This window comes from Callorhinchus milii, unplaced genomic scaffold (genome assembly GCF_018977255.1).
Source record: "Callorhinchus milii isolate IMCB2004 unplaced genomic scaffold, IMCB_Cmil_1.0 Scaffold6, whole genome shotgun sequence".
Classification (NCBI taxonomy): Eukaryota; Metazoa; Chordata; class Chondrichthyes; order Chimaeriformes; family Callorhinchidae; genus Callorhinchus; species Callorhinchus milii.
The window spans coordinates 19,706,536-19,731,740 of NW_024704747.1; the positions used below are offsets into that span (position 1 = coordinate 19,706,536).

Genomic DNA, 25,205 nt, shown 5'->3' on the forward strand with positions numbered 1-25,205 from the left:
AGGTTTTGCTAGCTAAATGAAAGTGGTAAAGTTGAATGTTTTTGTGCATAGCATATTAGTACCAACTTAATGGGAGAAAAAATGATTTGTATTAATTCAGTGTATGAGACTAAGCAAGGAGAACTTGTGAATATAGTGGGCCATTTTGCTCTTCAGCCAACTATTATTTCTTTACTACCCTGCATCCCTTCTAAGTAAGACACTGAACAATATGGTGTAGATATAGGACTAAAAACTGCAAGTCCCAAAGTTGTGGGTTCTCTCATCCTATCCACTCCCATATCACTCTCAAAGAATCAATGACAAAAATTACATTTGGTTCATCCCATCAAATCCCACCTAGCAATATTAATTCTGAATGGTGGCTATAAAAACATTCATAATTCAACATCCTCGATGGACTGCACAAATATATCCAATTGACAACAAGCAAGATCATAGAAAGGAAAGAAGTTTACATTACTGCAATTTTGTTCAACAAGATTACATTTGTATAGCGCCTTAAAGTATTCAGAAGATGACAAAAAGGGTTCCATTCACCTCTCTTGAAGTCAAAACAATGCTTAATGCTTCCGCTCCTTAGAAATGCATTATTCAAATACATTGGACAAAAAAAATTACTAGTCATTCGATAGTGGACTAAACTGGTATTGGTGCTACAGTAAGGATGCACTTTAAATGGATTTATCATACATTTACTGTTTTGAAATGTAAACCTGTTGCTGCTGTACCCTATAAAACAACAGCAATCAGAAGTATTTTTGATCATTTAAGGACAACACACAAATTTGCTCCGGAAGAGCAGGGTCCTTCAATAATTTTATTTTCAAGTATTGAAAGACTCAGTTACATAGCAACATGACAACACAGTTTCAGATGTCAATATTAGTAGATTATCTTTCAGGGTTTTAACAGCAAAATTACATTTGGATAGTGCTGAAAGGTAATGTTCATCATTGTTTTACAAGTGCAAGAATTTATTTATTAAAAATATGCAGAGGTCTGCACAAGGCAAATAAAGATAATCCATTCATTAACAAGTAAAGAATGAAGATTTAATACAATTACTATTGTCTAACACAAGGTCTCAAAAGTAAAGAAACTTTACAATGTTAACAACCAATACTGGAATTAATCTCAGAAAATTTAATCTTTCAAAGTCGCCACATCTAAAACAAGCAGCAATTCTGTCAACTACCCAATGCAACAGATTTTTGAACAAAATAACAACTGCTACATATAGTGGACCTTCACTACAATAATAATAATCAGATTACAACTTTCACTGATTCAAAAACTAAATTAGACTCACTGTAGCATAGTTTGTAATACGGCTTGGAAAGGCAGTGTTAATCTTCTGTAGTACGGAATAAATTCTGTATATTGAGGAAAAACCCATTTTACTGATGTTGAAGACATTCTTTAATTTTTTTAAAGCTTATGAGGTGAAGCCAGCTTCTGTTTTAGAATTTCTGCCAGCTTGTCGATGAACTCGAAGGTATTCAAATAGTCAGAACGCTGCACACTGAGGATAGAAAACATTATTTGTGTGAATAATGAAGTAGAAACAAGCTACACTTAAAAACAAGACGGCGGGTGGGGGTCCCACTTAAGAAAATATTCAATGCTAATTTAGTACTCACATATTACTTGAAAATACATTTGAAACTTTTGAAGATTTTTTACATTGTACAGGAGATTGCATTAATTTACAGTGGATAAAGGAGGATACTTATAAAGGAATTAGATTTAAGGCGACTTATTGAAATATCTGAAGTGTTCCAATACTACTACAATGCCCATGATTCCTTACACTCCTTGAAGTCTTTATAAACCTCTCTAACTCTAGTATCGTGGGTGGGGACGAGACAAGTTACACAGGCAAAAAAATCAAAGAAGGCCGTAGTAAATACTGTTAATATTGGCTATCAACTCTCTAACCTTAGTGGACTGCCGGGCCCCAGTTTGAATAATAATAATAATAATCCTTGCATTTGATATAGCGCTTTTCACGTCGGGAGGACGTCCCAAAGCGCTTCACAGAACACACTGTAAAGTGAATTGACTGTATATTTGCGGGAGAACGCGGCAGCCAATTGCGCATAGCAATGTCCCACAAACAGTCGTAGATTGAAAATGACCAATTTATTATTGTTTTTGGTTTTGGAGGGATTATTATTAGGCGTGTGGAGTAAGGAAACTTGCCCAACGTTTCGCCCTGCCTGGAATGCATGTAGAAACTAAACTGGATAAGACTCAGACTCGGTGCAGTTTGGATCCCAGGCAAAATAATGGACAGACATAGTTTGAAAGAGATGCAGCATTGGACAAATTTCCACTAAATGTTATCTCCATGTCCAGGTCAACATAGAAATGAAACAATTAAAAGGTCAAGAAATGGGAGGAGGTTAGAGTGACCAAGAAGGCAGTAGTAGATAATGAAGTGAAGAGAAAAATAATGAATTATGCTATATAAGATGAGGAAATGGTTTCATTATTTCTATTTTCTAAATGTTAATAGGTTTTAAGAGGATAAATAGTGAAACATTTCTCCTGTTTGTTTGGTAAATTGATAATTTGGGGGGAATGATCGTGTGTGCATTCATGCATGATGTGTAGTCTGTGTCATCTTAAGTTTTTCAGTATTAAAACAGGTAAATATTTCACGGAACAAAATCTGTGATCCCTCAAATCAACTGTGAATTTACCATTATAAAGTAATTATACTTACTTTGGTAGCCCTTTGATACATGCAGCCAAGTCTTTAGTCATGAATCCAGACTCAATAGTTTGTAAACAGACTTCTTCCAACACAGTACAAAATGTCTGTAGTTCATTGTTCTTATCCAGTTTTGCTCTGTGTGCTAATCCTCGAGTCCATGCATAGATGGAGGCTTGAAAGGAAAAAANTATTTCCTGTTACAAACCATAATAAGCATCCTTGCATTTGATATAATGCCCTATCAAACCATTGAGCTGTCTCAAAGTGCATAATAGAATATGCATAATAATGTACGAATGAAACAATGCCTTCTGGCCAATACAGTTCCATTATAATTTTCTAGTCCAGAAACTACAAACAACAAGCAGACCATGTAAGTAATTACATTCTTGTACATCATTGAATGAGAGCATTTTACCAATTGGGTTGGTCGATGTTTCCTTGCCCTGCTGGTGCATTCGGTAATGACGTGTCACAGTGCCATGGGCAGCCTCTGCTTCCACTGTCTTACCGTCAGGACAAAGCAATACGCTTGTCATCAGTCCTAGTGACCCATATCCTGCACACAATTGGGAAAATATTAAATTAAAAAGCCACTTTTGTTACAGAAGTAGTTAGTGAAGACTGAACAAACAGTATTCCCCTCAAATCTCTTCACCTTTTTAGTTAGATATATAATACATTTATTTTGCAATCTGTATGATCTACTTCCAACATGTGCCTATGGACATCATTCCACTCTTCTTCCTATGAAACATACAGTTGAGGTAAAGCTTCTCAAATTAAAGAACAATGTAAAATTTAAATATATTATACTTTTAAAGACTTGAATTGTTTTGTTAATTTTATGATGATGAAGGAATGCCAAGTGAAAACAGTTCAGAAATCAATTTGTAGACCTAAATGCTTCAATGTAATGCATAATATACATAAACATAAAGTGGATGCTGATAAATTACCTTGAGCAATTGAGTCAGATTGCACATCACCGTCGTAGTTCTTACAGGCCCAAATAAAGCCTCCCTCAGATTTTAGTGCTTGAGCTACCATGTCGTCAATTAGCCTGTGTTCATACCAAATTCCTTTGGCTTCAAACTTTGCTTGGTATTCACTGTAAGAACAAAACTATTATTTAATTATTCAAACAGAGTGATAAGGGAAACAATGAAGCAGTATTAACTTTTGCTCCTTTCTTTACTAGCTTGAGGATAGGAAGTTTTGAAATGTTTTAATCTATATTGCTCTTCATTTAAAGGTCTTCTGACACTATGTTTGTGCTGACAAATCTATGCAAGCTTGGCTACATTTCTTTATGATTCAGTGATTGCAATTTTTGTTCATTGATTCCAAGGACAGCAGTGATTGTGCTCCTTGCCCAGAATGTCTATCCCCTTTCAGCTAAAGGAGAAATAGAATGTATAAAGTTAGTGTTAGTTACTTTTCATAGATTTCCTGGAATATGTCCTTGAATCGTCCATCATAGCTCTTCAGTATGGTATTCTTAGTGCTTAAGTATAATGGCAAACTTTTAACGAGAGCTTGTTGGAAGGAACTATGGGCAAAATTCTTGATTGAGCAGTCAGTGTTAAACATTCCTAAAGCAATTCCACCACCATCTGCAACAGAAAACAATTAAAGACATTTTAAACGACACATAAATGAATAGTTAGCATTTTCTGGTGGTCATTATACACACCCAGATGTTTTTAAACCACTATCAAAAATCTCCCATTATTACATCTTCCAACATTTGTATTACCTTTCTTCCTCCATTATGTGAGAATTAAAAATTAACCTAAATTATATTCATACACTAATTTTTTCTCCTCTTTAATAATAAATTTACATTCGGTTAGCACCTTTCATATCAATAGGGTGGATAACCGGACCTGTATGTGGTAGCCAAAGAAGGTGGGCAGGAGAAATTACAGTTTGTATTTATATAGTTCCTTTCAAACTGCTTTTCAAAATATAAACAAATGCAATAGAAAATCTGCGTCAACAATGTCCCATAAACCACACGATGAGTAGCCAATTGATTTGACTTTGAATATAAACCAAGAGATACACTCCATTACTTCATTGAAAATAACAACAGCAAGGTTATTCTGAATCAAACGCAGAGGGAACCTAAATGTATACCAGCAAGCAGAGTTGACTCATGCCAGTATACACAAGTACACAGTGAGGTTACAATGGCTGCATGCACTGAGAACTCTGGCTTGCTCTAATTCTTCAGATGAACTTTAGCACATATTTAATTCACAAGCTGTTCATTGCAAAATATATCAGTCTTATTGAATATACATTACTTGTCATAGAGTGGTAAAGAATGCAGCAGCAGATGCAAAGTTGGAGTTCTAACTTGGCCTAAACAGTTGAAGATATTGCTATTGCCCATTGTCCAATGCATAGATTTTTTTTCATAACGCATACATTATATTTAAAATCCTTACCTTCAAATTTATGAATAATATAGCTTCTAGGGTCACCACCATTTTTGGGTGTGTATTTGATTTCAACTAGACCAGGACCAGGCACAACAAAGTCTACAGCTCTGTACTGTGAACAAAAGTATGAATGTTACTAAATTACTTTTGGTCACCTGTATAACTATTTTCAGGACATTGTGAAAACGATATTATGTGAAAAAAGATTGTTCAAGACAGTAAATTCAAATGGTATTATGTTCACTATAAAGAAGCGTTTACCCCAAAGCAACAAGAAGATTACACTTGTTTAGCGTCTTTCACTTCGGGAGGACGTCCCAAGGCGCTGGCCAGTGTACAGCATTTCAGCAACTATATTTCTTAGAAACATTTTGGTCAAATTTGTTACTGCTTAAGTTCGCTAGGCAACTTCTCTATACACAAATGTATAGCTTAAAGTTTAATGAGAACTAATTTATACTTAAGTAAAAATTACTAATTTTTAAAACTATAAATGAACACTGCACATAATCATCATAAATTATAAACATTATAGTTTATTGAATGGGTTTTGTCGCAAACATGGGACAATGGACCATTATATCACAATTTGATGTAATGATATTGCACCACATTAGACAAGAAACCATTACTGGGATTTGATGGAATAATGCAAGTATGTAATGGACATGTGGTATTCAGTGAGGTAAACATTATTTATTGTGTGCACCCATTATGCATTAGTACAGATCCTGTGTATATATATATATATATATATGACTAAATGACTGTAGGACCTGTACTAATTGAACACTGTTCACCAGTAACTCAACAATTTTTTTTTAAAAATCTGCTAGATTGGAAATTTCTCAAATCTAACACTTGCACTTTGTGTGAGTGTGTGTATAAAAAGGGTTGACATCAATCATTTAATTTCCTCACCCTCTTCTGCCATGTGGTTACACAAACTACAGATATTGCTTCACAAAGCTAAGTTCACATTCAGGTTCATAGTTGTATTGCTTCATATGTTCACTATCTGCAATATTTGGAGATTCATTCAACCTAGCTCAGCATTTACTGCAACAATCAAAATGTACTGAACTGGTAACTAATGTACTGAATTGTGTCCTGCACTTCTAACAAAGGAAACAGAGTAATAGTGTATAGAAAATGCTATCAGGTAATAGGATTCCTTGTCCCTGATCGTTTAGTTTCCATAAATAGCATCTCTCAAATTTATAAAATTCACTTCATATTTACATTTTGAAAAAGATTTAATTTTTTCTTCAAGTGTAGTATTGCTTTTTCTGAGGAATGCTGCTGTAAGTTGAAAGGTAGTGATCAGAACAACAACAACATTTCATTTATAGAGCGCCTTTCACGTCGGGAGGACGTCCCAAGGCGCTGGACAGTTGGGTCATGACCCGAGCAGGGGGGAAATGGTCAGGTGAGGGGAGGGAAGGGAGGGAGCAAGGAGGGGGTAGAGAGTCGAGAGGGGAGCTGAAGGCACGGTCAAAGAGAAAGGTTTTGAGACCGGCCTTGAAGGAGGAAAGGGAGGAGGCAAAGTGAAGACCCTGGGGGATGGAGTTCCAGAGCCTGGGGGCTGAGAGGCTGAAGGCCCGGCCACCGATGGTAGGGCGATTAGGGCAGGGGATGTGGATTAGACCGGAGCCAGAGGAACGGAGGGTACGGGCAAGTAAGTAGAGGGATAGTAGGTCGGAGAGGTAGGAGGGAGCAAGGCCGTGAATGGCCTTGTAGGTGAGGATCTTGAATTCGATCCTCTGGGGGATGGGGAGCCAGTGGAGGCGAGCGAGGGTGGGAGTGATGTGGTCCCGAAGCCTGGTGCGGGACAGTACATGAGCTGCAGAGTTCTGAATGACCTGCAGCTTGTGGGGGGAGGTGCCGGGAAGGCCGGCGAGGAGAGAGTTCCCATAGTCCAGCCTTGAAGTGATAAAGGTGTGGACCAGAGTTTCAGCAGCGTGAGGGGTGAGGTAGTGCCGTAGTCTGGCGATATTCCGGAGGTGATGGAAGGCGGTGCCATTTGTGGCGCGGATATGAGGAAGAAAGGACAGCTCAGGGTCGAACAGAACCCCGAGGTTCCTGATGGCTTTGAGAGGTGGAGAGTGCAGCCTTGGATGCTGATGCTGTCAGCGCCTGAGGTGCGGAGGCGCTGACGTGAGCCAATCAGGAGGGCCTCAGTTTTGCGCACGTTGAGCTGAAGAAAGTTGTCTCTCGTCCAGGACTCGATGTCGGACAGGCAGCTGTCAGGACATCGGTGGTCGTGGAGTTGAGGGTAGAGGAGGAAAGTTAGAGTTGGGTGTCATTCACATACATTCCATTTACATGTCTGCGGATGATGTCACCACAGGGGGAGCATGTAGAGGGTGAAGAGGAGGGGACCGAGGACAGAGCCCTGAGGGACGCCGCACGAGACAGTGGGGGGCTGGAGGAGAAGCCGTTTGTGGAAACAAAATGAAGACGGTGAGAGAGGTAGGACCTAAACTACTCAAGGAGAGGGCCTTGAAGGTTGAGGTGGGAGGACAAGCGGTTTTCAACAGTTAGTTGAAAACTAAACTTCTGTGGGAAACAAATTAATTAATTTCATTACTCACTGGTCTGGTTCTTCAAATTAGGACAAAGTTTCAGATGTTTCTCATTACTTTCAGGCGAGCACACAAAGGAGTTAGATAAGGTCAATGCTAATATTGCAACTGCTATATAAAATTGGCCCACAGTTGATGTTAGAATAGACTTCACATAAGAATTAAAATCTTCCATTTTAGGAAAAAATATATGAACTTAAACCTATTCAATTTGGAGAATTGCACATAATTAATATTACAAAGATCCTGGTGCCAGACATAAATGATAGTAAAACTAGTTTGTGTACATCTTGTCACTTAATTACAGTATTGTCCAAATGTTTTGAAGTATTAATAAAAATGGTCATGCTAGTTCATCGGCACTATTCATTTCTATAACAAACTCCTAACGCAATAAATAGGACTCAGCCAGCAAACATGTGGCGAAATGGTGTGCATATGCATGTACAATCAACTAGTGTATGTGGGGAGTGATCAGTTTTTACTTAATTTTCACTTTCATAGTAGTCCACGAGTGCAGCTGTTTATGCACCAAATTTTGAGTTCACGATGTGCAGCCACTCAAGAGATCTTGGCAAAAATACATTGATGGGCAGCTAAATGCACAAGTACAATATGCCGATGGGAAGCTATTTTATGTTGATATTCTCATCCGAACCACATTTTCTTACTGTCTACAGCAGTGGTTATTCTACATGCCCAAATTTGAACTTGAGTAAAATTCATCAGTTTGATTTGATTTTAGGATTCACAATTATGAAAACATTACAATTTTGTTCTGCTAATTTTAATCCCCCACTCCCCCCCCAAAAAAAATTGTAACATTGTTAAACGCTCTTACTTGGTCACCATATGCATGACGGCCAATGATGATTGGTTTGGTCCAGCTTGTTACCAGTCGAGGAATGTTCTTACAGATGATAGCTTCTCGAAACACCGTGCCCCCAAGGATGTTACGGATGGTTCCATTGGGTGATTTCCACATTTTCTTCAGCTTGAATTCTTCCACTCTATTTTCATCAGGTGTGATTGTAGCACATTTGATCCCTACGTGATATTTCATAATGGCTTTAGCAGCATCAATGGTTACTTGGTCATCAGTAGCATCACGGTTCTCAATTCCCAAATCGTAACTTTTTAAAAAAGAGTAGTTAAAATTGTATTCAGTAAAGATTAAGAAACTGGTTTGATATGCATATCAAATACTGTGCAGAACAATATTCCTGTTTTTCCTCCCCCTCCTCCATTTAATTGTCCATGAGCTTCTCCCATTAAGAACAGAAGGTCTGGCTGTTATACTTGTCCCCAACCGTCGCTCAACATTTAGAATGATGTTATCTACCAAAAGGTAGTATACTGTTGCTGGTCACGGCCTCACCTTAACTTTGATGAATGATTTTTTTCTTCACCCTTGTTCTGCACCACAATAGCAATTGTCTTGCCATCCACAAAAGCTTCATAGATGTTTAAATAACTCTGTAGTACTATATTCCCTTTTTTTCACTTTAAATAATTAAAATAAACCTTGACAATGTAGAGACCCCAAAATCACACATCATGCTATCTAGTGAGGGCTCAAACTTGCACTGGTCAGATGTCAAATCACCAAGTAGTAACAATCCTGGGGGAGGGGGTTTTCCTCCTGAGAGTTTCCTTGGAGCTGAGGTGGCTCCTAAATGACAATCTTGGCAATGCAATGTCTGAATTGTCAATTTCCTGTGGTGGTGGCAGTCGTCTGGCCAGATGTGTTTGCAGTACTCCAGGGAACTGCTGATGAAAGACCAGTCAGCCTGGCTCGTCAGCAGGACATGGACGAACAGATGCAGGCAGGGATTCTTCCCATTCAGTTTCCAAAGTTCAGTTTGCAACCCAAAGCCCCGATGGTCTTCGCTGTATACGCAGCAGGAAATTTGCCAGGTGGTGCTTTCAACAGAAAACTATGAGGTTTTAGCTGGTTAAACTCCAGCAGTACCCAATCATACACTAGGGTCCCCAAAAGCTTGCCAACTGCATCTAGCACTCTACAATCAGATAATCATCCGGGGGGGGGGGGGGGGGGGTGAAATACATAGGTGGAACTCTTATCTGGTTTGAATATTCTTAAGCATAATTCCTCATGTCACAAACCAGGCTGATGAAAGAAAAACATTAATTCCTTTTCATGTAAAAAGCAGGAAACAAAAGCTGGATGAGTGGCAATATCTTCTAGTTCAGTTGAGGCAAACTTTGTAAAAACTCATGAATGCAATTCTTGTTAGTATCACTTCCATTCACATTCAATTTAAATCACGCTCTTTGCAACTGCTTTGTCATGAACATAATCTCTAGCATGAACTAACCAATTTGGGCAGGATAAAAGGGCAGTGTTGGGTTTTTCAGTTTCCTTCATTACCTTTCATCAAATTCCAACTTAATACCTTTCTCCAAAACCAATATTAATTTGTTTCCTTATCTATTTTCAACTATACTGTCGTAGAAGTACTCTTAACACATTGAACCCCACTTTTTAACAAAAAACTTTTTTTGTATTCTCCAAGATTGTGAATTTATTACACATTCATAACAATTCACTTTTATAATGTTATATTTCATAAGAAGACGTGAAAGTATAAGCAGACGTGCCATAAGAATTCTGAATTCAGTTTGACAGATCATTTTTGATTCCATTATTTTAATTGGGAGATTCACAGTCCAATATTGACTCCATTCACATAAAGCAGATTAAAGTCAAACAATCACAGAACACTTTTGTTAACATTTTTCTTCAATGTGATTGATTTGTTTTTCACCTGAAATTTGCATTCAAAGGATAAAGAGACCATTTTTTAAAAAAAGAATCTTTATTTGCTGGGTTTCTAGACACGTTAATGCTTCCACAACTCAAGTGAAAGTCTCTAACCTGTCAATGATTTATTTAAAAGCCAAGGAGAGACAAAGTATCACTGAGTAACATTTGCTAAACCCTCCTCCTACCGGGCAGATTAATGTTGTATACTGACCTAGCACATTAACTTAATTAAGAACGCCAGTGGTATGTTACTGGGCAGGGTCAGTCGGGCACTTCAAACTGTCTTTCCTGAGTGAGTTAGCCAATCTCAGCCAGAACAGCTATTGGTCCTAGAAAATGGCTTCAAGGGCCACAAGCTTGGAAAATAGATCACTGCAATTGCATTCTGACGACTGTTACTGAAGTGCATTTGTAGCTGTCAGGGACAGCAGCTTCAAGCTCAGCTGTGTTACCGAGGGTTAAACTGCCTGCCAACATTCCCTGACTGCACTCACATTTGACATGACAGCCGATGTCTGGAATCATATCTTATTATGACTTGCTCTTCAGAAAACAAGTTATTCTTTTCAAAACTAATCCCAAATATCATGAAAATTACTTTGCCCATCTAAAATTTGTGTACTATAAGACTTGTTCCGAAGAGGATTCGGTTGAAATGGGTGGCACATGATGGATTCTTTCAATGTTCTGTGAGTGCCCAAAATTGTGCATTAATAGAAAGATTTGGTGCACTGTAAAATACAGTTCTCTCCTGGCTGCATGTGCATCCACTTTTTAATACTATATTCAAATGCACATTTTTTTTGTGCTCAGCATAAATGTTTTGACTTGATTTGTTTTTTTACTAAAACTATTGGGATTGTGTCGAAGAAGGCGCTATAATTTTTTTTGAATAAAGCACTTTATGGAAACCTCCAGCAATATGGTTAAATAAACATCAAAACTCCACAGAGGTTTCGGATTCTTGAGTGCCCCCTTATTTTATTTTTGGTTGGAGCTGATAAGATGGCCTGCACAAAAAAGCTGAATCATGATGAAACGCAATCATCAGCTCAAGATAATCCAGGATTTTTTAAAATCAATACTGTGTAAAATAACTAACTTCTCCAAGCAAGTGAATTTCACCACTAACCGTTTCAATAGAAATATGGAATTATAAATATCAGAAATTTTATTAACATTAAATAACAAAAATAAAAAAAAGTAGCAAAGTTCAACGATGCTGATAGGAAGAAATCATGAAAACGTGTAAGCCTTAATTCCAAAATGTGTGCTTTTTTAACCAATTTGTTAAGAAAAATCTGGCTGAAAAATTTACAAATGTTAAAAAATTACAACCTGTGTAAATCTAGTTCCAAATAAGGGAAGATGAGTTTGTCTTTGATCAGTTCCCATATAACTCTGGTCATCTCATCTCCTTTCATCTCCACCACAGAACCAGCCTGGATTTTCTTCAGTGACATTTTTTTTTCCTCCTGTTTTTGCTTCTGTTGGAAAGAAACCACCATTAATATTGTTATCTGCAAGCATTTTATTGTGCTAACTACTGCGGGTCAGACACCAAATCTACTTACTTCTTGGGAGACTAATCCCCCCCCCCAAAAAAAAAAAAATTGTAAGATGATAGTGTACTTAGCAAATCAGGCTTTGTAAATTCTGACATCACGAAGACCCCCAAAATTCACTCACCTCCTGCCTCCCCAGGGGACATTCACATTTTGTGACATAATCGCTGGCAAAACCGCATTTTCAGGTTTCGGGAACCCCTTTGCGAATGAAATAAATCATTGGAAGCAAAAGGGCGGAGAAAACAAATAGCCTTTTGTTAAAACCAGTACTCGGTGCAGCGTAGAACTGCGTGCGTATGAGGAGCGCATAAGGTCATCAGACGAGCTCGCAAGATCGCATTGCAACACGAATCCAACTTGTTAGCGTTCACTTTACACTCAATCCCTTCTCCCCCCCCCCCCCCCCCACCCCACCCTCACCCACTTTGGAGGTCGAACAACGCGATTCTTTCTTGCGACGTCTTCTCCTTCAAACGCCTTAATTGCACCGCTCACCGCAGTTACAAACGCGAACCAGGACACATCTGACTCGGGGCAATTGGTGGTGGTGGTGGGGGGGGGGGGTTCACATGACACAAAACGATCCCTGACCGCTAACGTGGCGGATCGGATGGTGCTGACGGCATTCCCCTCAAACACCATTTGCAGGTATTGCCAAACGAACTCCCTTTTTTTTCGCGCGCAAAGGTCTCCCGTGTATTGCAAGACCTGAAACCCCTGAAATTCAATTCGCTTCAGTGCGACAGAATACGGGAAATACTATTTTTCAAGGACGAGGTGTATCACGAGGGGACGTGGGAAGGGGTGGGAGGGGGGAAGGGGGGGGGGTGGGAGGAGAGAGAGAGAAATAAACAGTGTTATTTTATTTCCCTCATCACTGGCAGTGGCACAGCACTGGGCCGCGGCGCCGGTAACGCGCAACTCACTCGGCGCGTCTCGTTTCGGGAGGCGCCGCGACGCCCATTTCACGGCTTCCAAGTCTACTTTTCGGTGACTGCTCTGCGGGCGACACGGGGGAGCGAGGAAAGGTGTCAGGTGCCTTTACCTGGTCAGTTCCGAGAGTAGAGGAAAGAGCTGACTGATTGCACGGAGAACTGCCGTTGACTGACTGACTGACTGAGGTGCCGCCCCTCCACCTTCGACCGTTGCCACCGTTCTGCCTCGAGCCGCTTCCGTGGTAACGGCTCGAGCGCCCCCGTCTGGCGACGTCATGGCCCCGCCCGCTGTGAGCTCACCCAATCACTGCGAGCCACGTCGCGAGCTTGGGCGGCTTCACGCCCAGATGGGCGTGAAACAAAATAGCTTTGGGCGGGTGCCTATTTTTTTTAAAAAAAAACGTGATTTAATCCTGCAAAACTTTTTTTTTGTTGCCTCCCACCCCTTCCTTCCTCCTTTGAAGACTTTCTATTACGCAGTTCCAAAAGCACGAACCTAAATGGGCCGCACAGGAGGCAACGCATAACATCGGGCTACTTTTGGGCTCGTAACTGGTGGCCTTCGGGCTCCAAAGCGTATTTGAATCGCTGGTCACGCGCCCGCGGGAAGGCTGGCGGTTAAGTCGGGCGGCTGCAGGGAGCGGTACCCTGAGGCGACTTGCCGGAGCGCCCCAGAGCGCCTCAGTTGGGAGGACCGACGGACCCGGGGAAGGAGCCGCGATGACGAATCGTTCCGGCGTCTGCAGAAAAAACACAACGCCCACAGGCGGGGCCGCTTTTCACGGTGAAACACCCGATGAAGCAGAACTTGGGAGATGTCAGGGGAGCGTGACAAGGCACTGGGTCAAACACAAGGATTATTATTATTATTATTATTATTATTATTACTTACTGTTTTCCAAGGACTTGGTAGAACAGCTAAGCGAAGCTAACACTGGCCCCGTTGTTCATAAAGACCGGTGAATCCCAGAACTCACATCAGCACAAGGAGGTCATTGATCCCGATCGGGTGCCAGCTCCTCATCTGGAGCCACGCTTCCTCCTGCCCCTCTCGCGTTCTTCCTCGTCAAGTGTTTTTACCCTGATATATTTGATTTAAAAGTCAAGGCTTTCAGCCCACAAGCCACTTCTTGACAAAAGTAATCCACCTTTCTACAGTGTTTGTAATCTCCCCACCCTTCACTCAGGGGGCGGTTCTGCGTTCCAAGTTTGCTGCTGATTGAGCAGCCGTTGAAGCTCACAATTGGCATTCAGGGAAAGATTTTCGATTCATTGTAATATTTTATATACTAATGTTGTTTCAAGGCTTTGTTTGCCCACAAAGCATACACTTCACAATATATCTTGTGGAGAGCCTTTGCCCGGCATGAAAGGTGCTCTACAAATGTCATTTTGTGTTCTCTATGCCAAATGCAAGAATTATTAATATTGTAATCAATTACTGGGATAACATCTGTGTCTCCTGGAGTGGCTTTACTTATGATATCTGGAACTTCCAAGTTTCAAAAAATAAAGCTGACACAGTTAATTCCCCCTTCCCAATTTCTGAGAGGCAAATGGCTGTTCCTCACTTTTTTGGCTGAAAATATAAGATTAAGGAGGATATCTATCTGAATGAGGAAGTGCTTGTTGAAAAAAATCCATAGATAGGGAGGTGCTTTTGTTTCTTTATTTAAGTAGTCCTGCAGGAAGGGTAGATGTGTTTATTTTCAGATGGATGAAATTAGGGAACTGCACTGACTGCGTGCTTTGTGAAAACACATATGGAACAGACTTGAAACATTTGGATATAAAATATTACAATAAATTGAAAATCTTTCTCAAAATGGAGTCCTATAGCTCAGTGATTAGAGCATTCGCCTCGCAAGCGAGAGAACTGGGTTCGATTCCCAGCAAGGCAAAATGTTGGACAAGTTTCCTTACAACAACAACAAGATTCCATTTATAGAGCACCTTTCACGTCGGGAGGACGTCCCAAGGCGCTGTAACGCCCCAAGGCGCTCCACACGTCTGTTTACCTGGCAGTAAGTAGGAACTCGGGTGTTGGTCGATTGGCGGATCGCTTTTCCAGGGGTAATAATCCCTTTAAAAAAAATTGGTCACTCGATCCACGACTGTTCGAGTGACCAAGTTTGTGGTCTGAACCAGTCATTTTGGTGAATTACTTTCTTTTTCCTAACCCTTTTTCTTTCCTTATTTAGGTCCCCAACATTCCCTTATCAGGAGGTAGACAGCTTGATCAGATTGCGGGCAAGATGCATGAAAGCAGCTCAGAGTGATTTCCTTTTAGATTTCCCTTTTTTTACTGTGGGTAACTGCTCTAAAAGTCGATCTCCCCAGTGGTTTAACTGACACCAGGAACATCCCCTTTGGAGAACTATAAATATGAACTGAATACTCACCGCTGTGGCCTATCATGTTGTACAACATAGTTTTATATTAGAATGTATTAACATTTGCTGCATTATTGTCCATTTAAACTAGTATGACAACTTGTATTTTTGAATGAACACATGAAAAATAAATATTACTTTTTATGATTTATAACTTCCCTTTCTTCCATTCTAGATTCTCACCAACAACACACATATCAGTCAAGAGCATCCGGTGGCAACCATCACTTGGGGTTTTTTCAATCCTGTTTTTGAACAAGGAAGTGATGGTTATTTTGCCCTCTTTTCCCCCTCCCCCTAAAAGTATTTGAGACTTTCCCTGACAAATCTGGTATTGGGAACCTACCAAATGGAGAGTTCCTGCCTGGCCCGCTCTACCATCCTTTCTGCCCCCACCCTATGGAACTCCATCGAATATTTCCTTCGCCTCGCTCCCTCTCTTGCCTGCTTCAAGGCGTGTCTCAAAACCCTCTTCTTTGACTGAGCCTTCAACCAGCTTCCTATCCTCCCTACCCTCCACCCTCCCCGATCCCGATCATATCTGCATTGTTATTAAAATGGAAATATATTAATAAACCATGCTTTTGCAAATATATGTATTTTTTCCCTGAATCCTTGTTAAAGTACAGTTGTTTGGTGTCTGTATTTTTCAGTATCTTGTCAGTGAGCCTTCTTCATATGTTATATTGAGGGTTGATGTACTCTTTGAATGTACTCATTGAGTGCCCACCTACTTCCATTCAAACCAGGGGTCATTTGGTGATGAGCAGGCATTATTATCAAAACAGTTTTGATCTCTTCGATCGTGCCTTCGGTTGCCCTCTCATCTCTCTGCCTTCCCTCCCCCACCCCTCCCCCGTGCTCGGGTCCTGACCCCTGACTATCCAGCACCTTGGGACGTCCTCCCAAGGTGAAAGACCCTCTATAACTGTAATTTTGTTATTGTTTTTACTTTTTCTCCTCCAGGATGTCCAAGGATGCTAAGGCCAATTGAGTTTTCGCCACTACCAATCCTACTGAGTTCAGGGATTGTCTTTGCTAAATTATACACTAATGGATCGTTAAATTTCTCCCTTTGTCGGGAATCATTACTTCTACTCTTGCTGTTTTGCCAATCCCATAATATTAAAAACTTTCACCTCCAAAGATTATTCAAGAGGCAATTCTTTAAAACATATACTTTAACTAACACACAAGTCAACTCAACGCATACTACTGTTTGAGAGGTTGGAAATAATGGATAGTGTCTCTTAACTACCAAGATGTTATCTCTCTTCCACATTGAAATGTTCCCTTTTCAAGCACTGATAAAGCAGATGCCCTTTCTCTCACTAATGCATCTGTTGTCTTTCTCATATCAATTTGGAATTCTTATCCTGAAAGACATTCCTCATGACAATTCCTGTGTGCCTGTTAAAGTTAGCTCATCAGTGATTACTTTTCTAGTCCAGCTGTTATCAGCTTCTGCACTTCTTATTTGTGTAACTTGACATAGTGGTGTTCCGGATACGTAATGAGGCTAAAATGTGAGAACACTTGTTGGTACCTCATAGCTTGGAAATGGTCATTCTCCTATATGATTTCAAACTGTATTTCAAAGCAGTTTGTGATAAAATGTAGACACTATATAAATGTAAATTATATGGCTGCCGCCTTTCACCCACAAAATACAGTCACTGCACTTTACAGTTTATTCTGTGAAGTGCTTTGAGACATCTTGAAGACGTGATAAGGCGCTGTATCAAATGCAAGGATTGTTGTTATAGTCTATAAATTGTGTTGTATATATAATAATTGTAGATGACAGCACTGGAATATTACTGCATTCAGCTTTATGTTTCAGGATCACATTCTTTATCGGGTGTCCCGAGCCGATCAGAATATAGTTTTGTGATTACGTGGATAAATGTTAACATTTATTTCATCCGCGCACAAACTGGCTGCCGCACTTCACCCATAAAATACAACAACCGCCCGTGTGACGCAACCCTGCACGGGTCGGGGGTGGGGAATACTCCACTTTGCAGTAGAGTATCCGCGAAGCGCTTTGAGACGTCCCAGCAACATCGCGATCAGGCGCAATATCAAATGCAAAGATTATTCTTAATTATTATTTAAAAATATCAACCAGTGTGTGTTTCTAAATCTTGCATCTTTATGTTGCTTTTCCTTCCAGACTGTATTAAATGAACATTAGCACCAGTCAAGTCTATCGTTGATTGCTTTAAGTTTAGAGCCTTTGCAGTGACGCCGGCGGCGGCGCGCACGCTGAGTGGCAGTGAACTGCGGCGGCGGCGGCGGCGGCGCGCACGCTGAATGGCAGGAGCGGCGGCGGCGCGCACGTCAGCTCTCTGGTGGGAGAGCGACTGGTGGATGGGCGGAGCTGCCGGTTTCACATCGGTGGGAGTTGGTGATGGTGTGAGAAGGAGAGAGAGAGAGACACACACACGTGCACGCGCTCGGCCCAGGACCGGGAGGCACTGACCCGTGATGTTTAACTTAAAGTGACAGCGGCCCCCAACTGTGGGCGCTGTGAGAGGTAAGAGACGCCCGTGAGGGCCGCCTCTGGGTTAGGCCCCACCACGGTGTACGGCGGCGGCGGCGGCGGCGGCTCCGGTTTGTTGTGGTTCTCTCCCCTCACGACAAACCTCCTCGTTCCTCTGCCCACAGGCCCCGCTGGTTCCCTGTTTGCTGGTGCAGGGCGGGGGGCGGGGGGTGGGGGGGAAAGCTGCCCTTGTGGTTTGAGCTCTGGCTGAAGCTGTGCTGTGCACTTCACCTCGAGAGTATCGCCATCCGCAGCCCCTCACACGAGGCTGTCCTTGAGGGGTGAGGGGTGAGGGGGGGGGGACAGGGGGCAGTGTTAACGTGAGGACATGAGAATGTGATCCAACTTCAAACCCGACTGGAGCGGATCTGCCTGCGGTTTGTGGGCTACTTCTGAAGGAAAATGATGTGACTGCAAACTGGTCGCATGATCAGCTGTTGATTTGCCTCTTACGTTTGTTTTTAAGGTGGCTTAAAACTCTGGCTTTTTGCTTGTTTGCCAAGTGAACAGTATCTGCTCATATGAACAGTGTAATAATAATAATAATTATTATTATTATTATATGAACAGTGTACTGCGTGCAGATTGGCTGCTACATTTGCCTACAAATACGGTCACTACACTCAGCAACTCCTGTGCAGCCCTTTGAGATGTCTCGATGTGATAAGCCACTGTTTCAAAGGCAGGGATTAGTATCATTTAGATGTTCAGGATGATGTGCAAACGTGTTCGGTGTTTTGCTTTTTTAATAAAAACCTTGCATTGCAAGAAGACAAATTTTGCATAGCTGTCATGGGTGATGTGCGTGTTCGCTGAGATGCGAGAAGACTATTTATGGTGAGTTTGTTTGTTGTTCTTCCTTATTACAAACAAAATGGACGATTTTCTCTTGTGTATTTTGTAATATGCAGCCCTAAGTTTATGTAGATGTAATAAACCTTATTCATATAACATCCTCCTTGTGCACAAGATTTCCAGAAACAGTGGCTGACAGTACAATACAAAATAGCATTGGTATAGTGTCTTTCACATTGGAAGGATGTCCCAAGACACTGGGTTGTCCTCCTGACGTGAATATAGTAGTATCTTCATTAATCAGAGCCTCATCTGTGATTAAAATGCATAGCTTTTGAGGGACATTTCTGTGCGCAAATTGTCTGCCAAATTTCCTTAGAAATACTCAGTCACTAAACGTTACCGCAAAATACAGTGAAAAGCTTTGAGACGTTTGAATGATGTGATGCATGACAACAAATGAAGGGACGATAACTTTTATTATATCTTTCAAGTAATATTTTCCCTGGCAAGTAAAATTTTTCCAGATATTGTTCACTGCCTTTCTTCATCAGCTGATAGGTCTTGGTATGAAATTTGTTCTTATACGGGTGGTATAGTTTAAGTAGTGGAACATTCCTCTTGTTTATTCTTGTGAAAAATAAAAGATGAAATGGGCACATCTACGGTAGAGTGAAAGTTTGAAGGTGCAGGGAACGAGGGCTGGTTTCCTTACTAGTGCCACCACTTAGCTATAGATTGAGATGCTGAAACATGCCCCAGCTTCCCCACATTGGTGAGGGAAAACAAACAGCCAAGATTCCAGTTCAAGGTGTGTGAAAATCAGTTAAGGACAGAATCTGGTTCAAGGATGCCTGTGATGCAGGTCCACCTAGGAACAGTCCTTGAATGTTTGTATCCATGCAGACTGGACAGTTGGACAAGGCACTGGAGGGCTGCCAACAACTGTGAAATTATATATGAACAAACACAAGTTACTGTATTCTAGAGAATAATGGGAGAAATTGTTGTTAACATAATGTCCCATTGTCATGACCATTTGTTGGGTAACAACTCTGAATGAAGCTTTCTTTTTCTTTGAGTAAAAATATTTCACATATTTGGGCAAGATTAACCAATGATCTCTGAAATTATGGTAAAACAGAGGCTATATTGAGATTCTTGAAGTAAAACAGATAATTTCCTGCTATTTGGAAAGTTAAACATATTTGTTTATGATAAGTGAATGACCTTTAAGTGACTGATATTTATTTAAATTTTTTAGTCGGATTGTACTGCTGGTCTTTACAGTAGGAATTAATTTTGCTGCAGCAGTAAAATATAAAACACTCAAATTACCTTTCTGAGTAATTGCAATGTACAGTTTAATAATAATGATAACATTTGATATATCATCTTATCACGTCGTCGAGACATCGCAAAGCACTTCACAGGATATACTCTAAAGTGGAGTGACTGTATTTTGTGAGTGAAATGCGGGAGCCAGTTTGCGCTAGGCAATGTCCCACATACAGCATTGGAGTGAGTGACCAATTTTATTTAGGGGATTGTTGGCCAGGACACCGGGAGAAACTCCCTTCTCTTTTCGAAAAGAGGCATGGGATCTTTAACCTCCAGGAGCTTGGTTTCAAGTCTCATCCAAAGGATGGCATCTCCTAATGCAATGCACTGCCAGTACTGCATTGGAGTGTCAGCTTGGCCTATGTGGTTCCAAGTCCTGACATGAGGCTTGAACTCAAACCTTCTGCCTTGGAGGCAGGAGTGCTACCAGTGAGCTATGCTAACACACATTTGTTTTACAAAGTTGCATCGTTATGGATTGGGAAGAGATTTTAGTTTCATGTGCTGGTGAACTAGTAACTAATGTTCTGTATTTGAACAAAACAAATGGTTGCTAAAGTAGAAGTGTTGATCGTGTCATGTTCTTGAGCAGTAGCACGTAACCTGTGTCCGCCTACACTGGTTGGGCTTTAGCTGCTTCGGAGTGGAGGTAAGAATGGAAGTCAGGTGCATTCTTACAGAGAAGGAGACAGTATCCCAGGAGATTTAGACACCTTTTAAACATGCATCTTGAAGTAGGTCACTGATCATTTTTAGATGGTAGTTGGCTACGAGCGTTTTGAAAAGAAAATAACTTAACAAATGATGCAATATTGCAAAAGTTGAATTGCACGTGTAACAGAATATCACGACAGCTGCAAGTTAGGATGTTTTGCTGATTTCTGAACTTTGTGAAAATGATGGATAATCTATACCTTTGGGTCACTACTTTGAGCTATAGTGACTTTGATGTGCTGTGCACCACAGGTGATAAAACGGGCTGCTATTCTATTATAAATATGTCATTATAAGCTTTAGCTTGAAACCAATTATCTGATATCTGTCCTGAATTGCTTGTCAGTTCGACTAAGAACAAGTACAGTTTTTCCATTTGGTCACAGAGACAAATATCATTGCCTGGACTTTTGGAAGGTAGATGGATCACGTGGAGTTATTGATATGAAGCTTTTATTGCTTCTTCTCACCTTTTGGCAGTGAAGCTAGTTTGGGGCACCTCAGTATACAACCTGTTTCTTGGTTTCCTGTTCCTGTCCCAGGGGCAAAAAACACCTCTGTCCCTCTCTCAGTTCCCTTATCCCATAGTCCCCCTTAAAAAAAAAACTTTTTGAAGTTTCAAAAGAAGCGATTTTTATCCCTTTTATCCTTTTTATGGGGCACAGTAGTTTGAAACAGGAGAGCGATTAGATCAGGTAGTTCGGTTTATTAACATGTTTGGAAATATTCCTGGCCAATATAAAATACGTATTAAATAATGTCAATGTATTCTGCCCCCAGGGTTTCTTAGGAGAGTGTAGCTGATGATCATTGATCTGGTGGGAGCTAAAGATTCTATCACAGGTTGAAAAAAATACTTTTGCATTAATTTCTGTGATTCACCTTTTGGCATATGCTCAGTCAATGAATCACACTCTGGGGAGCTGAAGCAAATCTAATCTTCCTCAGGGGCTGGAGGCGTAGATAGAACCTGATTTGTGTTACAAAGTTATGTCTTCTGCCTAATTGTAGTACTGTAGAACAATTTTGCTGGCTGGAGAGAAAATTACAATCTGACTTACATCAAGGATGTTGTGTGGATGCAGCATAGTGCGGAAAAAAACATGTTATCAGGAACATAGGGAAGAGTATTTTTTATTGATAATTCTTGCTGAAGGGTAAAGGTTCGCAATGATGAACATCAAATGTAACAAAAATTAAATACTGTGTAACATTTCAAAAGGCTTTTCTTTACTTCTCAGATCAGCTTAGTCTCAAAAGGGAGCACGAAGGCTGGACGCATGTCAGTGACCATGTATTTTGTACAGACCCGAAATATTTTAAAACACATTCATTAAATCTAACTCTGGTTTCAATTGTTCTCTGGTGCCAAACGATTATATCCTCAGAAGGAGTAGAGGAGATCAATACAACTGCATCTGTTCTATCGTGAACATGTTCCTTTCAATGAGATGTTTTGCTTCCATTCCACATCTCTCTTTCCTCATTGTAAAACCTAAGCCCGGGAACCTGGTATATAAGCAGTTGGTGGCCTGGCACTTCCCATTTTTAAAAATAGATTGAATTGTATTATTGCTTAAACCCAGGAATTCAGAATATTTCATTAAGCTTAGAAGCATATGCTATTATTCATTTTACTGGTTGGCAAAGAGGACTTTTCAAGAGCAAGGAAGTACATTCCCATAGGTGCTGTGGATGTAACATTATTCAGCAGAGGATCTGTTCAGTTTATGATGCTATTTTTATTTACATTAAGGTACATGAGATGGCAGCAGAAGAGAAGACTTCTTCTGCCCTGGATCCTGGGAATGAACAACCTCGCTCTCCTTCTAGCCCTTCCCATCTCACACATTTTAAACCTTTAACTCCAGACCAGGATGAACCTCCCTTCAAGTCAGCCTATAGCTCCTTTGTAAGCCTTTTCCGTTTCAGCAAAGGTGAGAAAGTAGTGCAAAGAAATGCATATTTTTCTGAGTTGTCCTGAGAGATTTAGCACAGTTATCAGTTATAATCCTTATATTTGATATAGCTCCATGTCGAGAGAACATCTCGGATTATGCTGTAAATCAAAATTGAACTAATATGATCAGAACAGTATGACAGTGTCAGTCAGCTAATGTGCTGTATCAGAGACGTACGTTTAAACCTCCATGTTTTACCCCTTCCTCTGAAGTGGTGAGCCATGAATTTCAGCCACCTTGTTGCAGCACCGAGCAAAGCAGAGGACTGTTCAAGAATAAAAATCTGGGAAACTGAATTACTCAAGACTTTACAGTGACTGAACCAGAATTGGCACTGATGGGTATCCCTTAAGATGCTTCATTCAGCCTTAATGGTTAGGTATAATTATATGAGTCCATGAAGCTAGAATCAGGAGTGCAGAGTGCTTATGTGATCAAATTAAATTTGAATCCGTTTTGAAACGTAACCTCTTTTTGGACTAAGGCTATTATATATGCGTTTCTCTTCCTTCTTTCCCACCCTACTCCCTTCTCCACACCCAGATGAAGGTAGATCCAACCTTTATAGAACAGAGTCCCCGCAGAACAATCAGCAGGTTCCAGGTGTAAACTGGTCCAGCTCCCACCAGGATAGTAGAGCGTATTCCTTAAGAACATCCCCAACCTACAAAAAACAGCACACAGGGGAAAACCTACGGAGAGCATCCAGTGCATCGATAGCCAAATCTCAAGGTACAGGTAACAATAAAAATAATTGGGAACTGGGAATTTTATTATTTTAATATTTATTATATAATAAATACTGCAACAATGTTTAAATATCCTGGTATAAGATTATTTAAAAGCCCAACAAGAATGATGTATTTTATTTTTCTCCTGTTATGTCTTTTGCGCTGCAACAACTTCTGGATCGAATTACTTCCAATATTGCCTTTCAAAAGCAAAGGTTGCATTAATCATCAGTTATGTGGAAAATGTGCTTACCTGACATTGTCACGTGCTTTGTGACCATGCGCCCAGTCTACCCTCATGTCCAGGGAATAGTAAATGGGACTCAAAGGGAGACTGAAATGTATCACTTTTGAGCGTGTTTACTCACTCAGTCACACCAAATGTGCAGGTCCTTCTAAAGTAAAAAAATATATATTTTGGTACTTAAATGTGTTGTAATATCTTTCAAAATGAAAAGTGGCACAATTTAAGTTTAATGAAATATAACATTTTTCATTGCAACTATTATCTTTTAATTAGACGTTAATCGTAAACCAGATGTGTCTATGGGGGGTCATGACCCTCGAACAGCAGTACAACTGAGAAGTCTTACCACAGTTCTAAAACGGCTGAAAGAAATAATGGAGGGAAGAAGTCAGGTATAGTACATATATAGCAAACACCGAGTTAATTTTATAAAACCCTCTCACACAGTTCACCTTATTTATGAAAACTTTAGTCCTGGCCTTTGTTACATTTAATTTTTGGCCAAAATTTCCTGTAATCTGCTGATTGTTCTTTTTGTTCAAAAACTTAAATTTCTGAATCTGTCTCTTCAATTCTGTGGCCAATTGTGTTGCTTTTCCATGCTCTTGATGCAATGCTAACTGATGTCAAATTAAACATTTAGAAAGACCATGGACAAGTTAGAATCAGTCATGTTTGTCAGTTGAAGTATATGAGAGTGGTACTTTTTTAAAAAGAAAATATATAAAATTTGGTTATCAGGTCTATGGTTTACTATAGTCAATGACAATTATTACAGCTAACCAATGTTTAAATAGAAAAGATAATTCAGCCATTTTAAAAATATTCTTATGCAGTTTGTTAAATACCAAGGAAAAATAGATCAAGTAATGCTAATTAACAGCATGCAATTTGCGTGTTGTCCGTCCGTGGTGCAGTCTTAACACTGCCTAATGGTAAATGCATTAATCACGATATTGTAACATATCAACTTTCTGTTATTGCAGTGTCTATCTAAGGGGCATGCAGAAAAAAATGTTCCAATATAACTTCTGGGATATATTGTTACTGTAACTACCTTCTACAAACAATATGTATAGAATGCAGAAACTCTGCCAGAACTGAACATTTTTCTTACATGTAGAGATCCTAATTATTGGGATTAAATGTTGGATTTCCAGTAAAATAATTAAGAGCTACTGAATCCTAAAGTGTCACTGACTCGTATTTTATAATCCAGGATACTGACTTGAAGCAGTACTGGATGCCAGACAGCCAGTGTAAAGAGTGCTACGACTGCAATGAGAAATTTACTACCTTCAGACGCCGGCACCACTGTCGATTGTGTGGACAGATCTTCTGCAGCCGCTGTTGCAATCAAGAAATTCCTGGAAAATTCATGGGTTATGCTGGTACGTAGATAGTAAAGCAAATGCAAAAAATGATATTAT

General features: G+C 40.2%; 2 protein-coding genes and 1 long non-coding RNA gene across 6 annotated transcripts in view; 2 read left to right on the top strand and 1 right to left on the bottom strand.

Annotated features, from left to right (window-relative positions):
- Positions 1-806: 806 nt before the first annotated feature.
- idh1 (isocitrate dehydrogenase (NADP(+)) 1) lies at positions 807-14,875 on the bottom strand. 3 transcript variants are annotated; one of them, XM_007900123.2, is made up of 9 exons: positions 13,941-14,875; positions 11,884-12,032; positions 8,599-8,890; positions 5,179-5,284; positions 4,161-4,338; positions 3,682-3,833; positions 3,141-3,281; positions 2,732-2,894; positions 807-1,525 (listed from the first exon to the last, which is right to left on the bottom strand). In XM_007900123.2, the coding sequence occupies exons 2-9, from the start codon at positions 12,006-12,008 to the stop codon at positions 1,432-1,434; spliced, it is 1,251 nt and encodes a 416-aa protein (XP_007898314.1). In that variant the 5' UTR covers positions 12,009-12,032; positions 13,941-14,875; the 3' UTR covers positions 807-1,431. The 3 variants fall into 3 exon arrangements, with proteins under 3 accessions (XP_007898314.1, XP_007898315.1, XP_042192353.1); XM_007900124.2 differs by lacking the exon at positions 13,941-14,875 and adding an exon at positions 13,159-13,306; XM_042336419.1 differs by lacking the exon at positions 13,941-14,875 and adding an exon at positions 12,235-12,330.
- Positions 12,542-15,873, top strand: LOC103182929. Its single transcript, XR_488364.2, has 3 exons — positions 12,542-12,761; positions 13,513-13,891; positions 15,250-15,873. It is a non-coding gene; the product is annotated as an uncharacterized LOC103182929 (long non-coding RNA).
- A 1,924-nt stretch (positions 15,874-17,797) lies between these two features.
- The window catches only part of pikfyve (phosphoinositide kinase, FYVE finger containing), a 45,712-nt gene continuing 38,304 nt past the window's right edge, over positions 17,798-25,205 (top strand). For both annotated transcript variants that reach the window (XM_042336417.1, XM_042336418.1), the window contains exons 1-5: positions 17,798-17,980; positions 22,593-22,773; positions 23,341-23,529; positions 24,049-24,167; positions 24,995-25,166. In XM_042336417.1, coding sequence (XP_042192351.1) covers positions 22,602-22,773; positions 23,341-23,529; positions 24,049-24,167; positions 24,995-25,166 — 652 coding nt within the window. In that variant the 5' untranslated portion in view covers positions 17,798-17,980; positions 22,593-22,601. The remainder of the gene's footprint in view (positions 17,981-22,592; positions 22,774-23,340; positions 23,530-24,048; positions 24,168-24,994; positions 25,167-25,205) is intronic.

Excerpts from the sequence above, each read along its gene's own strand:
- idh1 (XM_007900123.2), bottom strand. The coding sequence starts at position 12,008 with ATGTCACTGAAGAAAATCCAGGCTGGTTCTGTGGTGGAGATGAAAGGA. Across the intron at positions 8,891-11,883 it reads TTGGAACTAGATTTACACAG|TTACGATTTGGGAATTGAGA; the intron begins GTTGTAATTTTT and ends TTTTTTAAAAAG. Across the intron at positions 3,282-3,681 it reads ATCTGACTCAATTGCTCAAG|GATATGGGTCACTAGGACTG; the intron begins GTAATTTATCAG and ends AATTGTGTGCAG.